Genomic DNA, 16,986 nt, shown 5'->3' with positions numbered 1-16,986 from the left:
CTAGCCAAAAGCAATTACATATCCTAAATATAACTATAAGAAACTAATCTTACTAATGAGATCAAGGCTTAAGCAAGAAATTAGAAAATCACCCCAAAAAGCCTCTCCGGGCCCACGTCTCAGAATTGGGTAAAAGTCAAAAAATATGAACACCCATTCACTCACGAGTTCACTCGTACCAAAATTATTCAAATCCGATATCAAAATCTCAAACAAAACCCAAAATCTTAGTTGAAGAACTTAATCCCATTTTTCCAAAATTTTCAACCCAAATCCGAAATTAAAATGTAGAATTAATGATAGATTAGTGGGATATAACAAAAATTAAGTGAAGAATCGTTACCCAATTGATGCCTTTAAAAATCCCTCAAAATCTCGTCCAATTCTGAGCTCCCAAACTCAAGTTTTGATAAAAATGGCTAACTCTCATTTTTGAAAGTTTATATTCTGCCCAGGTGCTCACACTACGCGATCGTGGAACATCTCATGCGATCGCGTAGAACAAAATTCCATCCATCCACAAAACATGCTACGTGAATGCAACACCTCACACGCGATCGCGAACCACTGGCTACTCACACCTACGCATTCACGTCCGTCCTCACTCAACCGCAAAGAACAACCCTTGAACTCCACTGTTGCTTCACTTCCTCTGCGCGAACGCGGCCTAGCCCATACGTTCTCGATGCACAGCCTGACCAGCCTATGCGATCACGTCCCCTAACTCGCGAACGCATGGGGTAAAATTGTCCACAAACTAGCTTACGCGATCGCGTCTCCTCTTACGCGATCGCATAAGAGAAAACAACAATGGAACAGCGTAAATTGTCCAATCTTTCAAGTCCAGAAACTAGTCCGTTAACCACCCGGAATCCACCCGAAGCCCCCAAGACTTCAACCAAACATGACAACAAGCTCTAAATCACTATATGAACTTAGTCGAGCCTTCCAATCATATCAATCAATGCTAAAAATAGGAATCACCATCCAATTCAAAATTAATGAACTTGAAACTTCAAATTTCTACAACTGGATGCCGAAACCTATCAAACCACGTCCGATTAACCTTAAATTTTGTAAACAATCCATATTCAATATTACAGACCTACTCCAACTTCCAAAATCGGAATCTAACCCCCATATCAAAAAGTCCACTACCGGTCAAAATCTCCAAAAATTCGACTTTCGCCATTTCAAGCCTAAATCAGCTACAGACCTCCAAAACACAATCTAGACATGCCACTACGTCCAAATCACCCAACGGAGCTAACGGAACTAACGAAGCTCCATTCCAGAGTCACTTTCACACAATTCTAACTACGATCAAAATCCTAAGACTTAAGCTTCCGTTTAGGGACTAAGTGTCCCAAAATACTCCGAAACCAAAAACAATACTTCTCGGCAAGTCACTTAAGCAGAAAAATACACGGGGAAAGCAGTTAGTAAGGGATCGGGGCTATAACTTTTAAAACGACTGGCTAGGTCGTTACATCCTCCCCCTTTTAAAACAATCGTTCGTCCTCGAATGAGTATAGAGACATACTTGAAGTGGTAAAAAGATGAGGATAACGGCTACACATTATCCTGCTCGGTCTCCGAAGTTGCCTCCTCGACCAGCTAACCCCTTCACTGAACCTTCACTGATGCAATGTTCTTTGACCTCAGCTTCCGAACCTGCCTATCCAAAATAGCCACCGGCTCCTCAACATAAGATAGATCCTTGTCAAACTAGACCGAGCTAAAATCAAACACATCAGACAGATCATTATGATGCTTCCGAAGCATAAAAACGTGAAATACCGGATGAACTCCTGCTAGGCTGGTGGGTAAAGCAAGCTCATAAGCAACCTCCCTAACTCGCCGCAACACCTCAAAGGGACCAATAAATCTTGGGCTCAGCTTTCCCTTCTTTGCGAACCTCATAACGCCCTTCATAGGTGAAACCCCGAGCAAGACCCGCTCTCCAAACATGAATGCAACATCGCGAACCTTCTGGTCCGCATAACTCTTCTGTCTGGACTGGGCTGTAGGAAGTCTATCATGAATCACCTTAACCTTCTCCAAAGCATCCTGAACCAAGTCTGTGCCCAATAATCTAGCCTCATCCGCTCGAACCAACCCACTGGAGATCGACACCGCCTGCCATACAGAGCCTCATAAGGTGCCATCTGAATGTTGGACTAATAACTGTTGTTGTAGGCAAACTCCACAAGTGGTAAGAATTGATCCTAAGAACTTCCAAACTCTATCACATACGCACAGAACATATCCTCTAGAATCTGAATAGTGTGCTTGGACCGTCTGTCCATCTGAGGGTGAAATGTTGTGCTCAGATCCACTCGAGTACCCAACTCATGTTGTATGGCCCTTCAGCAATGTGATGTGAACTGCGTACCCCGATAAGAGATGATAGATACCGACATGCCATGAAGTCGGACAATCTCTCAGATATAGACTCGAGCCAGCTACTTGGAAAAATAAGTAGTCATCACAAGAATGAAATAAGCTAACTTGGTCATCCTATCCACAATTACCCAAACTACATCAAACTTCTTCTGAGTCCGTGGAAGCCCAGTACCGAAATCTATAGTGATCTGCTCCTATTTCCACTATGGAATCTCTAACTTCTGAAGCAACCCACTGAGTCGTTGATGCTCATACTTCACCTGCTGGAAATTTTGACACTGACCTACATATTCCACTATGTCCTTCTTCATTCTCCTCTACCAATAATGCTTTCTCAAGTCTTGATACATCTTCGTGGTGCTCGGATGAATGGAGTACCGCAAACTATGAGCCTCCTAGAGAATCAACTCACGCAATCCATCTAAATTGGGCACACATAGCCTGCCCTGTATCCTCAATGCACCATCATATCCAACAATGACCTCCTTAGCATCACCATGCTAAACCATGTCCTTAAGGACGAGTAGATGGGGGTCATCATACTGACGCTCCCTGATATGATCAAAAGAGAAGACTAAGAGACCACGCAAGTCAAAACTCGACTCCGCTCAAAAATATCCAATCTAACAAACTAGTTGGCCAAGGCCTAAACATCCAATGCCAGTGGTTGCTCTGCTGCTGGTGAATATGCTAAGCTCGCCAAACTCTCCGCCCGGTGACTCAAGGCATCGGCTTCCATATTGGCCTTGCATTGGTGGTACAAGATGGTAATATCATAGTCTTTAAGCAACTCCAACTACCTCTATTGACGCAAGTTAAGATCCTTCTGTTGAACAGACGCTGCAAAATCTAGTGATCAGTGTAGATCTCACAAGGGACACCGTACAAATAATCCCGCCAACTCTTTAAGGCATGAAAAATAACTGCTAACTCAAGGTCGTTGATAGGATAGTTCTTTTCATGAACCTTCAATTGTCTGGATGCATAGGCAATCACTCTACGGTCCTGCATCAACACTGCACTGAGACCAACCTGCGACGCATCACAATATACAGTATAAGACCCCGAACCTGAAGGCAATACCAATACTGTGGTTGTAGTCAAATCTGTCTTGAGCTTCTAAAAGCTCTCCTCACACTCCTCTATCCATCTGAACGGAGCACCCTTCTGGGTCAGCCTGGTCCTAGGTGCTGCAATAGATGAGAAACCCTTTACAAATCGACAGTAGTACCCCGCCAACCCAACAAACTCCGGATCTCCATAGTTGAGGACGGTCTGGGGAAACTCTACACTGCTTACACTTTCTTCGGATCCACCTTGATCCCATCACTCAATACTACATGATCCAAGAATGCCACCAAGTCTGGACAAATCTCACACATCGAAAATTTTGCATATAGTTTCTTTTCTCTCAAGGTCTGGAGCACAGTACTCAGGTTCTGCTCATGATCTTCCCGAGTCCTGGAGTACACTAGAATGTCATCAATAAACACAATGACAAAAGAGTCAAGATAGTGCCGGAACACACACATCAAGTGCATAAAATCTGTTGGGGCATTGGTCAGCCCAAATGACATCATAAGGAATTCATAGTGACCATATCGAATACTGAAGGCTGTCTTCAGGATGTCTGGCTCCCAAATCTTCAACTGATGATAGCCTGATGCAAGTCAATCTTGGAGAACACCGTGGCACCCTGTAAGTGATCAAATAGATCGTCAATATGAGGCAACGGATACCAGTTCTTCACTGTAACTCTGTTCAACTAGAAATAATTAATACATATACGCATAGAACCATCCTTCTTTTTCATAAATAAGATCAGAGCACCTCAAGGTGACTCACTGGGCCAGATGAAGCCCTTATCAAGCAACTCCTGTAACTGCTCCTTCAACTCAGGAGCAGCCATACGATATGGAGGAATAGAAATGGGCTGAGTGTCCGGCAACAAATCAATGCCAAAGTCGATATCTCTGTCAAGCGGTATGCCCAAAAGATCAGCTGGAAACACATCAGGGAAATCCCTCACTTCTAAAACTAACTCAACTGTAGGGGTATCAATACTGACATCTCTCACATAAGCTAGATACGTGCCAAACCCCTTCTCAACCATTTTTTGAGCTTTAAGAATGAAATAACTCTACTGGTATTGTAATCTAAGGTACCCTTCCACTCTAGCTGTAGTAAGACTTGCATAGCTAGCATCACGGTCTTGGCATGATAATCAACAATTGCATAATGGGGCGACAACCAGTCCATGCCCAAGATAACATCAAAGTCTACCATGATAAGCAATAATAAATCGGTTCGGGTCTCAAAACCACTAAGAGCAATCAAACACGACCAATACACGTGGTCCACAACAAGAGAATCTCCCATAGAAGTAGACACATAAATAGGGGAACTCAAAGAATCCCGAGATACACCCAAATACGGGGAAAAATAAGAGGACACATAGGAATAAGTGGATCTTGGAATGAATAGAACCGACGCATCTCTATGACAGACTCGAACAATACCTGTAATGACAGAATCAGAAGCAACTACCTCTGTATGAGCAGGAAGAGCATAGTATCTAGCCTCACCTCCCCCTCTAGGGCGACCTCTACCTCCCCGACCTCCACCTCGAGCTGGCTGAGCAGGTGGAGTGGTAGTTGGTGCTGTAACCATAGCTTGAGGATCTAGTGGAGCACGTGGTGGCTGAGAGATCTATGAAGGTGCACCCCTCTTAATCTGGGGCAATCCATCACCATATAGCGAGTGTCGCCACACTCAAAACAAGATCTGGTAGGGCGTGGCTGCTATGGCTAGCTCGGGCTAGGTCTGCTGGACTGACCTCCCAAAACACACTATGCAGGAGGCACACTTGATACTGGCAATGCATAATAAGGCTCCTGGGGCCTAGGATTAGCCAGAATACTATTGGTGGCTAGAAGAGCTGAATGAACGGAGCGACTGACATAGCCCCTACCATGTCGAACTGTAGCTGGGGCATGAGCACCCGAATAAGAATCGGTCTTTCGAGACCTCTTGGCCTCTCTCTCCTCCCTATCCCGAGCAATCATGCCCTTAACTCTCCTAGCAATACTCACAACCTGCTGATACGAGATATCCATCTCTAACTCCCAGGCCATGATAGTCCTGGTGCTGGGATGGAGCCCCTCGATAAGCCGACGGACCCTCTCTCGAACTATAGAAACCAAGGTCGGTGCATGTCTAGTCAAATCACTAAAACAAACTGCATACTCTGACACATTCATATCACCCTGGTGCAACTACCTAAACACGGCGCGCCATGCATCTCTGAGGATCTAGGGAACATACTACCTCAAAAACATATTCGAGAACTGAGTCCATGTAACTGAAGCTGCCTTAGTCGGACTGTCCAACTCATAAGCACGCCACCACTGATAAGTTGTTCCTCTAAGCTGGAATATAGCAAAAGAAACTTCACTCAACTCTGTTACACCCATGGTGCGAAGGATACAATGACACTCCTCTTGAAAACCCTGAGCATCATCTGTTGCCAATCCACTAAATGTAGAAGGGTGGTACTTCTTGTACCTCTCCAGTCTGAGATGCTCTGCCTCAAAAGTTGTTGCACTAGCCTCGGGAGTTTGGACTATCGGCTGTATCGGTATAATCTCTAGAGCCTCGTCGACCGGAACCCGCGGCTCTAGGGTATGGGGGAGGGAGTCTGTGCTCCTCCCCCGGCCTAAGATGTGGCAAGAGCAAGTGGAATCAATCCATCCTGAGCTAAGGTGCTGAACATGCTCAGAAACTGGGCTAAAGTCTCCTGGAGGGCTGGTGCAGCAATAGGTACCTCAGGTGTCGGCCCTCAAGCTGGAGCTACTGGGGGATCCTTTAAAGTAGCTCGTGCGGATGCTCTGGCTGCACCGCGTGGATGTCCTCGGCCTCTACCCCCCCCCCCTCTAGAAGCTCTAGCAGGGGGCACGGGTGTCTGGTCATCAGATTCGCCTGTATGTGTCCTCACCATCTATGAGAGAATAGAATACAGAAGTTTAGAATTTCTGAAGTCAACAAATCTTCGCACGTCAAGGAATCAAAAGAAGTGTAACTTTCCTAACAATTCCATAGCCTCCCGAATATAAGTACAGACGACTCTGTACCGATCCACGAGAATCTAAATAACCGTCTTATGAATCACGACATTTATGAACCTAGAGCTCGGATACCAACTTGTCACGAACCACTCTCCTCTCCGTGAGAGGTCGCGATGGTACCTAGTCTCTATGACTAGGTAAGCCTAATATTTGCGAAATAACAACAAAAATGAAAACATAATATAAACCATTAATAGTAACAGTAATGAAAATGATTGATAGAAATGTCGCTCGGCATATTCAATAACAACTCTCAAAAATACATACAGTATTTTCCCAAGAACCAGAACATCATAACTCACAAGTTTCTAAGAAATTACTAATTGTTCTATACATCAGTGTTTAGAAGTAGTAGAGGAAGAACTACACAAAAAGATAGAGGGGGACTCCTAAGTCTACGGACGCGGTAGATATACCTTGAAGTCTCCGTAACAGCAGCATGTGCACAACTAATAGCGAGGTTGGAATGATGTACCTGGATCTGCACATGAAAACTTGTGCAAAAAAGTAGCATGAGTACACCACAATGGTACCCAATAAGTGTCAAGCCTAACCTCGGTTGAGTAATGACAAGGTCAGGTCAGGCCCACGAGTAAAAAATAAATAAGACAGGTGATATACAATATAATATTAGACTAGAATTTAATGAAAGGAATGCAACAAATAATAGTACAACACACGGGTTAAACAGTAGTGAAACTCCCTAGATACCATCTCGTAGTTTTGAAATAAATATGCAAGGAGAACTCCCGAGGTACTGCCTCGTAGTCTCAAAAGTAATTAATGTGCAGGGAGAATTCCCGAGGTACCGCCTCATAGTCTCAAAAGTAAACATGCAGGGAGATCTCTCGGGATACCGTCTCATAGTCCCAAAGTAAATACCCAGCTCAAACAAAATGATGATAACAGTTACAGCAAGAAACCTACAATTTAGACTAAGTATAAGTAGAGCAAAGAAGAAGAAATCCAATAAACATGTTGTAAATAGTTTAGATAAGCAATTAAGACACGTGAGCTATTCTAGGCTGACGGGATAACTACACATGCTAGTATACTCAAATAAGATATAAACAAGTTATTACTCAGTAAAAAAAGCAGGTTCTTTAACAAATAACCTGTGTACGCACTCGTCACCTCGCATACACTGCGCTCACATATCATGACAACACCAAATCCTAAGGGGATTTCTCCTACATAAGGTTAGGCAAGATATTTAGCTCGAACCAAGCTCAAATCAACCCGTAACAATGCCTTTCCCACGAATATCTGACTTCGAATGGACCAAATATAGCCAAAAGCAATTACATATCATAAATATAACTAGAAGAAACTAATCTAACTAATAAAATCAAGGCTTAATCAAAAAATTAGAAAATCGCCCCAAAAAGCCTCCCCGGGCCCATGTCTCAGAATCGGGTAAAAGTTACAAAATATGAACACTTATTCACTCACGAGTTCACTCGTACCAAAATTATCCAAATCTGATATCAAAAATCCAAACAAAACCCAAAATCTTAGTTGAAGAACTTCTTCCCATTTTTCCCAAATTTTCAACCCAAATCTGAAATTAAAAGGTGGAACTAATGATAGATTAGTGGGATATAACCAAAATCAAGTGAAGAATCGTTACCCAATTGATGCCTCTAAAAATTTCTCAAAATCTCGTCCAATTCCGAGCTCCCAAACTCAAGTTTTGATAAAAATGGCTAACCCTCGTTTTTGAAAGTTTATATTCTGCCAGGTGCTCACACTACGCGATCACGGAACATCTCATGCGATCGCGTAGAACAAAATTCCATCCGTCCACAAAACTTGCTACACGAACGCGACACCTTACACGATCGCGAACCACTGGCTTCTCACACCTACACGATCACGTCCGTCCTCACGTGACCGCAAAGAACAACGCTTGAACTCCACTGCTTCTTCACTTCCTCTGTGCGAACGCGGCCTAGCCCACGCGTTTTCAATGCGCAGCCTGACCAACCTCTGCGATCACGTCCCTTAACTCGCAAACGCATGGGGTAAAATGCCATTGTCCACAAACTAGCTTACGCGATCGCTTCTCCTCTTACGTGATCGCGTCTCCTCTTACGCGATCGCATAAGAGAAAACCACAACTGAACATCAACAAATTCTGCAATCTTTCAAATCCAAAAACTAGTCCATTAACCACTCGGAATCCACCCGAGGCCCCCAGGACATCAACCAAACATGCCAACAAGTCCTAAAACATCATACGAACTTAGTTGAGCCTTCCAATCATATCAAACAATGCTAAAAACACAAAGCACGCTCCAATTCAAAGTTAATGAACTTGAAACTTCAAATTTCGACAACCGATCCCGAAACCTATCAAACTACGTCCAATTGACCTCAAATTTTGCACACATGTCATATTCTATGGTTATGATTGCACTCAGATGCTTTCGTCTTATCTATTCTAAATCTATTATTTCTTAAATCTTTTAAATTAAGGAAAGTTTAATTACTTGAAAATCTATTTAAAAGAAAAATCACGTGGTTAGTTCACTGTTGGCTTGCCTAGCGTAGGCACTGGGCGCCATCACAGACTTTAATAGAATTGGGTCGTGACACTACTGAACAATTTCACCGCAAACAATCATAACTGATAAGGTGAGGGTGAAAGAAGAAGGATGATAAAACAGAAAGCAACAAGTGCACTTGAACTGGATGAGATGTTAGTCATGCGAGCAGAAATTTCTAAACTAACCAACCAAATGGCTAAGATGGCAATGGATCAAGGGCATCAGATGCAGTAGGTTTAGAGGATGGTCGTATGTTGTAAAATTTGTGGATTAGGTCACACGACTGACCAATGTCCGGTAAATCCAGAATCAATTTATTATGTGGACCAATAGAATAGAGGTCCAATAAACCAAAATACACAATACGAGAACACCTATAATCTCAACTGGAGGAATCACCTGAATTTCTAATGGGGTGGAAATCAGGACACTCAAAACCAATACAGACCTCAAGGGAGCTACAATCAGCCTCAAAGGCCACCACAATAGAAAGTAGAAGAAAGCACCAATGATATATTGAAAAAGTTGTTAATTGACAACTAGAAACTTCGAACAGACAACCAGTGAGTTCTTCAAATTTTGTTAACTATGCACAAAGAGAAATTCACTCTAATGTTCAAACATACAAAAAATTCACATGCAAATCTCTTAAAAAAATATATATATGATGTGCATATCTTCAAAAGGTATGAATAGATTATGTTTAAATATTATTGGTATTTATAATATATTATGTGCAGATCTTCAAATAAAAAATGTATGATGCATATATCTTCAAAAAATATGAATAGATCTTTTAAATATCTTTTGGCATTTGTCCTATAAAAAATATATCATGTGTATATCTTATGAATAAAAACAAAATGATATCTATAAATAGTAAACACTGCATCCACTTGCAATAAAATGTCTTAGTTTAGTTATCTAAAGTTAACTTCACTTGTTCAATCACGCGATGATATTTTTCCATAGTGAAACTTTATTAGTTTTTTGAGGCTAACATCCATTTGGGGGAAAAAAATACTCTAGACTGTGGATTCAACATTAGAAAAGTGTTCACTGCTATCATAACAAAATGAAATATTGTTATTATAGATTGTGTATTAAAGCCATAAAATATTTGATTAAAATCTTTAGAATTATTATTAGTAATAACTTTAGAGAATCTACATCGATGTTATAGAGGGATAATTTTACAAAGAGCGTACTGTCATAAAGATAGTTGTTGTTATTATTATAGGTGGAAAACTGTTATAGAGAGGTAAAATATAACATAAAAGATCGATTTTTAAAGAAACTAGACTTTTATAGTGAATGACTGTTATAAAAGGATATTATAGGAGTCCATTACTTAAATGGTCATTCAACTATTCAAAATTATCTTGTAAAGTCATTTTTCTTTCGTTTGTAACAGAAAGTCACTTAACTATGCCTATAGCACTCAGAAGGTCACTCAACCAGATTTCTCAGACTTTTGATTGTCAAATACCTATTTTACCCTCCATATTAACAATTTCTATCTTCTTCTTTTTTACTTTTTAAATATTATGATTTTTCTCTTTTTAATCAACATTATGGACTTACCTTAGAACAAATAAATTTTATTTAAAAATAAAAAACAAAAAATTATTTTTCTAGCATATATAATATTGGAATAATAATATAATTGAGCATAATTATGAAGAATATATAATGTATATTACCAAAATACCTTCATTTCAAATAATTATTTTCTTTAGTACGTGCATGGAATATATATTTTAAAAAATTTATTTTCTTTCGTTCTCAATTGTGCAAATAAATTTTTGAGTATTTATTGTTATATCAAAATTATTATTACGAACTAATTGTTCCAATTAACTTTCTACTATGCTCAATATTTTATTATTCCAACATTATATATGCTTAAATACTATTTTTATTTTTTAATTTATAAGTAAAATTTATTTATTCTAAGGTTAGTCCATATTATAGATTAAAAAAAGAGAAAAATATAATATTAAAAGGCTAAAAAATAAAAAGAAGATTAAGGTTGATAGTTTAGAGGGTAAAATAGGTATTTTGCGATTAAAAGTCTGAGAAATCTAGCTGAATGACCTTTTGAATGTGATAAGCATAGTTAAATGATTTTGTTGTTACGAAAGAAAGAAAATGAGTTTAATAGATAATATTTAACATTTGAGGTTGTGCAAAAGCACTTTGGAATAGATCACTTTACCGCATTGTTGGATCTTGGAACCAATTTTAATAGCATGGATATGCATTTTATTTCGTGTGCAGCTAAAATAATTAATACCGAGACCAGATCTGACGGGCGGGTATATGTGATGATTTACATATATACGTTACTGGGATCTTGAGATCGTAGCCAACTTCGTGCACAATGTCAAAGCCAGGACAAGGTCGACCATACAATATCTCGCACACGGTTCACTCCAATGGATATATCCAAGGCTTAGTTAGCAGTTAGCATCATCCTCAAGGGAAAAGACCCAACGAAACTTATCTCATTTAAGCATATTAAAAAATGAAAGGTACAATCTTTTTTTTCTTTTCAGAATGATAGATACATCGATATAGTGCATTAGCATGTAATGAACTGACATTAAAACCCGTATGATTATTATAGCACTTTGGATTATTAAACAAAACTACTTCGGCAGCATGCCAAACACACCTAATTACAAATATATGACACAACAAAAGCTTACAAGAAAGGAAGGTACAAATGGACTATTAAGTCTCTGGTGCATACAAGATCACCGCCTGTGAAATGATCAATTCACCTGTAGCTTCGGTAATTAGGAGTATACATGCAACTCTCAGCATACTTCACCAAATTTGCAGGTCGAGGGAGACGTGTTGCCACACCTGGGGTACAATTGATCCAATTCATAAACCAAATTGTTTAATGTTATGTTAAACAAAACAAGAAAAAAGGAAAAGAAATATACTCACCAAGTTCATACGCTTTAGTAGCAACACTAGCAGCTATGTGAGCTGAGATCTTTCTGATATCAGCAAAAGGAGGGTATATCATCCCCTTGGCAAAATGTTCCTCAGTTACTTGAGCAGCCAAAGCTTCCGCTGTTTCATAGAAATTATGAATTAGTTCTTAAACATGCTGTTTGCCTCATAGTAGTGCTGAATGTTATGGCACCGAATTGAGAAGATATGAAGACTTCAGCTAAAGAACCCCCGACAGAAAATCATCACTTTGTTGTTGTACTTACAAGCTGCTAAAAGCATGTCATCATGCACACGGATTGTACCAGACATGACCAACCCAAAACCAAATCCAGGGAATATGTAACAGTTGTTTGCCTGTAGCGCAAGGAGAGAATAAAATCAGGAACCATTCCATTTTGAACTGACTATAACATATGCATAAACAAAACCTGGCCAGGAATGTTGAGTTTGCCATTGTATTCAAAAGAAGGGAATGGACTTCCACTGGCAAAAACAGCGCGACCCTTTCAAAAAAGAAATTGACAAGCCAGTCAGCGCCATGAATGTAGCTAAATCGAGCACAACTATAACTGGATACAAATTTCCTCTCATTGATACTTCGTACCTCACTCCAAGTATAAGCTTCTTCAGCTGTACATTCAGCTTGTGAGGTTGGGTTTGAGAGAGCCATAATAAGAGGTCTCTGGAAATTATTTATTGTTCTGTTAGCTCAAGAAATAAAAAATAAAAAAATATTGCTGGGTGAAAAGAGATGAAGCAGGTAAATGGATTACCTCATTTGTGGAGGCCATGGCCTCAATAACTTCCTTTGTAAATGTTCTTCCAACTCCAGATGTCCCAATTAAGACGGTTGGCTTAATGGTCTAAATAAGTTTTGAAGCGATGAGAGTTAATAAATCATAGAAAACGAGTTTTCAAGATGGAAATCCACAGTGGGGATGTCATCATACCTTAACAGCATCTAGCAGATTGTTAACAGGTTCGTGTTCATGAGCCCAAGGCTTCTTGAAAGATTGAAGTGTTTCCTTGCGACCACTAACAATAAGACCCTGTACATGATCACTCAGCTAGCCGGATTATGTACATAGAAGAACCGATTTCCACATCTATGACAAATAAAATATAAGATGAAAACAGAAGAGGGACCCTGTACATGATCACTTAGCTAGCCGGATTATGTACATAGAAGAACCGATTTCCACATCTATGACAAATAAAATATAAGATGAAAACAAAAGAGGGACTGGCTCTTCAGAGACTGATTGTAGATCGAATATTTTTCTACCTTTGAATCCACAAGCCAGATCTTTTTTCGTGTCTCCTCCACGGGACATTTTGTCTGCAGGCAACAATATAGAAATTTATTACGGGCAATTTATTGAACTTGAGCAAATCTTCGTTCTACAGTCTGTACAAATAACCCAATCTGGTACCTTCTTTGAAATTTCAAGTGCTATGAGTTCTGCAATACCAGTCCCAGCCTGCAATCATGAAGAGATTAAAATGACTGCAAATTAATGTAGCTGCCATTTGGCTTTGAGATCCTTTTTAATAGTTCACGATACATGCATTGCAACTTTGACAGTTAAACAAGCAGAACCAGAATCCAATTATGATGACACCCGCATCTTAATTTCCTTTGTGTAAAGTTGATAAGAAAAGGAGTTGAGAAAGATTTAAAGATTATCATCTAAAACATAAACAACTTTAATCTAAAAGGAGCCTGAAGCATTGAACAAGAGGGGTGTAGCGGAAAGCTGTTCCCCTTTAAATCATCATGGAACCTGTTAGTTGAAAACTTTTTTTACACCATTTAGTTTGTAAATCTTGTTCAGCAAAAACAACCCAAGTAGAAGGCACGACAAATTTATTAAAAAGATAGAAACTAACTTCTCCTGCTCCGAGGAACAAGAATGTATGATCAGCTAATGAGCCTCCAAGTAGCTTAAGGGATGCAATAAGCCCTGCAAGCACCACAGAAGCTGTCCCCTGCAATAGTAGGATCAATGATCAGAAATGAACATAACAACTTCATGAGAATAGCCATGCGACATATAGCATACCTGTATATCATCATTGAAGACCAAATGAGTGGTACCATATTTAGCCAACAGCTCAAAAGCGTTGTGGTTTGCAAAATCCTCAAACTGAGGATAAAATTATAAACTTCAGGTTCAGGCTTTACATGGCAAAAAGGTGATGAACCATTCATGATGCGGTGTTGGATAAGTTTCGAATTATTTACCTGTACGAGAATTTTTTCACCATAATTTTGCTTTACAGCTGACATGAACTCATGTAGGAAGTCATAGTATTCCTGAAAGGAGGGGAAAGATTGTAGCAAAAGCTGCTTCAGTAAATATTCAGAGTTCTATGTACTTGATAATCTACAAAGGCTAACGGCTGACAATCTGGAGTGGTGCTCAAGTTCACCTGCCCAGTTGCTCTCTTTTGTCTGAGACCAATGTAGAATTCATCTTTCAGTAACTGCTCATTATTTGTCCCAACGTCAATGGTTATTGGCAAGCACTGCACATTCAAGCAAATTGATTGACTGCAAATGTTCATGGATAAGATGGCACAGAATCAAGGATATGATAATATTACCGCTGAAGGTCTGACTCCTCCAAGTGCAGTATACAGAGCCAACTTCCCAACTGGTATCCCCATTCCCTGTGACGTTTTATAATGAATGTCATATGAGGATTGCATAGTGGGAAGGAAAAAGAAAAGGCAGGGGGGAGGAGGTAGTTGGGGAAACAAAAGGACTTAAATAAAATGAGGGTATCACCTGGCAGCCGAGGTCCCCAAGTCCCAAAATTCTTTCTCCATCAGTCACAACAATAACCTGTATTGATCTTTCAGGCCAGTTCTTCAATACCTCAAGGATCCTTCCCCTGCAAACAAATTATTCATATTTCAGTTGAATTTACTTTCATGTGGAAGCAGTAAATACAACTTTAACCCGCAAATTCCATACTTTTCTTTCAAGCTGATGTATAGACCCTGAGGACGCTTAAAAATGCTTCCATATTTTTGGCACGCCTCACCAACAGTTGGAGTATAGACAATTGGAAGTAACTCTTCTACATTATCGATAAGAAGCTTGTAAAACAACCTTTCATTTCTTTCCTGCAAATTACAACCAGAAAAATAAGAGTGAAGTGAAGATAGCTGGTATTGGCCATACAACTATGTTTCCTTTCCTGGTTTCAGATGAAAATCAGAACAACACACATTTCAAATGATACCTCTAATTCCATCATGGCGACATATTTGTGCAGAGGGACATCATACTGGCGAAGAGACTGCATAATTTTTTTCTCCTAATTGACATAACACAAGACATTATTAAAGTCCCTAGATCACACGCACACGGACACATATATCACAAAATTTGAGACTTTAGTAACTTTATCTACCTGAAGCTCCTGTGTGGAAATCACAGGAGGCAGAAGGCCTCGCAAGTAATGAGCATCTCTTTCTCTCTCAGTGAAGGCAAGCCCTTTGTTGTAACGTGGGTCCCTCAACAAGTTGTAGCCACTGGTATTACAAGTCAAACGGGTAAACACACATTCAGATTTACAGCGGCACTTTAACGATCAGTAAACACAACCCTTCACATAATTCAGAAAATAGCCTTCCTGCATATTGCAAGTCTTACTGATTCAAGAACATCTTGTCACCAGTTAATCTGGAGTAAATCTTACTTCATCCAGCTATAAATGCATCAAAATTGCGGAAAGATTCATGGATGTTAAGATGTTAATTGAATATGAAAAGGAGCTAAAGTACATATCTAAAAGATACTTTGCTTGACAGCATAATTATATCTATCTACATATTCAGAAAACCCACTAAGCACAAAAAATATAACTTAACGTCAGCAAATTTTCAAGTAAAATATAGTCTTTCTAACATTAGAATCAAACATATAAACAGGACAAGTAGCAATCCAGCACAAATGATCAACAGAGAGGACAAACTTGCATCATTATCGAAGATCAGTAGCGTCTGAAAAACTAAAACAGAAATGAATTACCATAAAATAGGAGTAATAAATTAATAGTGAGTCAAATTAAAGCCAGTGACTGAACATTCCGGAGTTGCCTCAAAAAAAAAAGTGAAACAACAAAAGAATGATGAAACTCGAACTGGAAAGTATCAGAGAGAGTTCAGTCAAAATGTTAGAGTGAGTACCTAGAAACGGCGATAGTCCAGGGAGTGATAAGCTGGTCCTCGGTGGCGCAATCCTCACCGTAGACATCCTCGACACCACCCGCCGGTGTTGCTCTCGGTGACAGGTCAAGCACCGATTCTCCTCCCCTCTGCTCCTTCAACGCGCTCTCCATGATTTTCTGTTTTACTTTTCTTCTTTCACAATTCACACAAATAGTAATACACTCGCACCTTCTGCAACGCTTTCAGCTAGTGCCGCCTATATACGCACAACTACCGCTGTGTGAAAGTGAAACAGTATATCCTTCTAGAAGACTAATTCTTACTTTTAGCAATAGTCAAATGTCAAATTGCAATTAGCTTGACCCTACCTTCTATATTGAACCGTATATATGTGGAACTTTTGACCATTGACGACTCGAACGTATCTTTTTCAACATTCAACATAATTTGGAATAATATGTTAAATAGTTATTGTTACATACTAGTATATACTCTCTCTTCCAGACTTGCATGGTCTAATTTTCTAATTGTCTGTTTGAATTCAAATTAAATAAAATAGAATTTTATCTTTTCAAATAACTGTGTCATATAATGTGAAACAAAACATAGTAGTATATATCTATATACGGGTGTGTCTTTAATTACGGCTGCGTTGATTGCCCGCAAGGTTGACTAAGCTGGTTGGATGGCTGGTTTTCCCTTCTCACTGGCAGCCTCCCGGTCAGAGCTTGTTGCATCGGACTTATCGAGTACAA

General features: G+C 39.7%; 1 protein-coding gene across 1 annotated transcript; it reads right to left on the bottom strand.

Annotated features, from left to right (window-relative positions):
- Positions 1-11,599: 11,599 nt before the first annotated feature.
- On the bottom strand, positions 11,600-16,666 carry LOC104228983 (NADP-dependent malic enzyme). Its single transcript, XM_009781546.2, has 19 exons — positions 16,250-16,666; positions 15,472-15,592; positions 15,301-15,375; positions 15,030-15,181; positions 14,841-14,946; positions 14,657-14,722; positions 14,483-14,578; positions 14,295-14,366; positions 14,113-14,196; positions 13,940-14,038; positions 13,483-13,530; positions 13,335-13,388; positions 13,000-13,098; positions 12,823-12,912; positions 12,654-12,731; positions 12,478-12,552; positions 12,313-12,403; positions 12,038-12,166; positions 11,600-11,950 (listed from the first exon to the last, which is right to left on the bottom strand). Exons 1-19 carry the CDS (start codon positions 16,399-16,401, stop codon positions 11,862-11,864), a joined length of 1,776 nt encoding a protein of 591 aa, XP_009779848.1. The 5' UTR covers positions 16,402-16,666; the 3' UTR covers positions 11,600-11,861.
- Positions 16,667-16,986: the final 320 nt, after the last annotated feature.

Source organism: Nicotiana sylvestris, chromosome 8 (genome assembly GCF_000393655.2).
Source record: "Nicotiana sylvestris chromosome 8, ASM39365v2, whole genome shotgun sequence".
Taxonomy (NCBI): domain Eukaryota; kingdom Viridiplantae; phylum Streptophyta; class Magnoliopsida; order Solanales; family Solanaceae; genus Nicotiana; species Nicotiana sylvestris.
The sequence above is the reverse complement of the archived record's forward strand: the minus strand, read 5'-3'. Positions and strand labels throughout refer to the sequence as shown.

What these genes read in the sequence shown, in the direction of transcription:
- LOC104228983 (XM_009781546.2), bottom strand. Translation starts at nt 16,401, where the DNA reads ATGGAGAGCGCGTTGAAGGAGCAGAGGGGAGGAGAATCGGTGCTTGAC. An exon ending in AACTCAACATTCCTGGCCAG is followed by an intron (nt 12,404 to 12,477) that starts GTTTTGTTTATG and finishes CTTGCGCTACAG; the next exon opens with GCAAACAACTGTTACATATT. An exon ending in TACTAAAGCGTATGAACTTG is followed by an intron (nt 11,951 to 12,037) that starts GTGAGTATATTT and finishes ATTGTACCCCAG; the next exon opens with GTGTGGCAACACGTCTCCCT.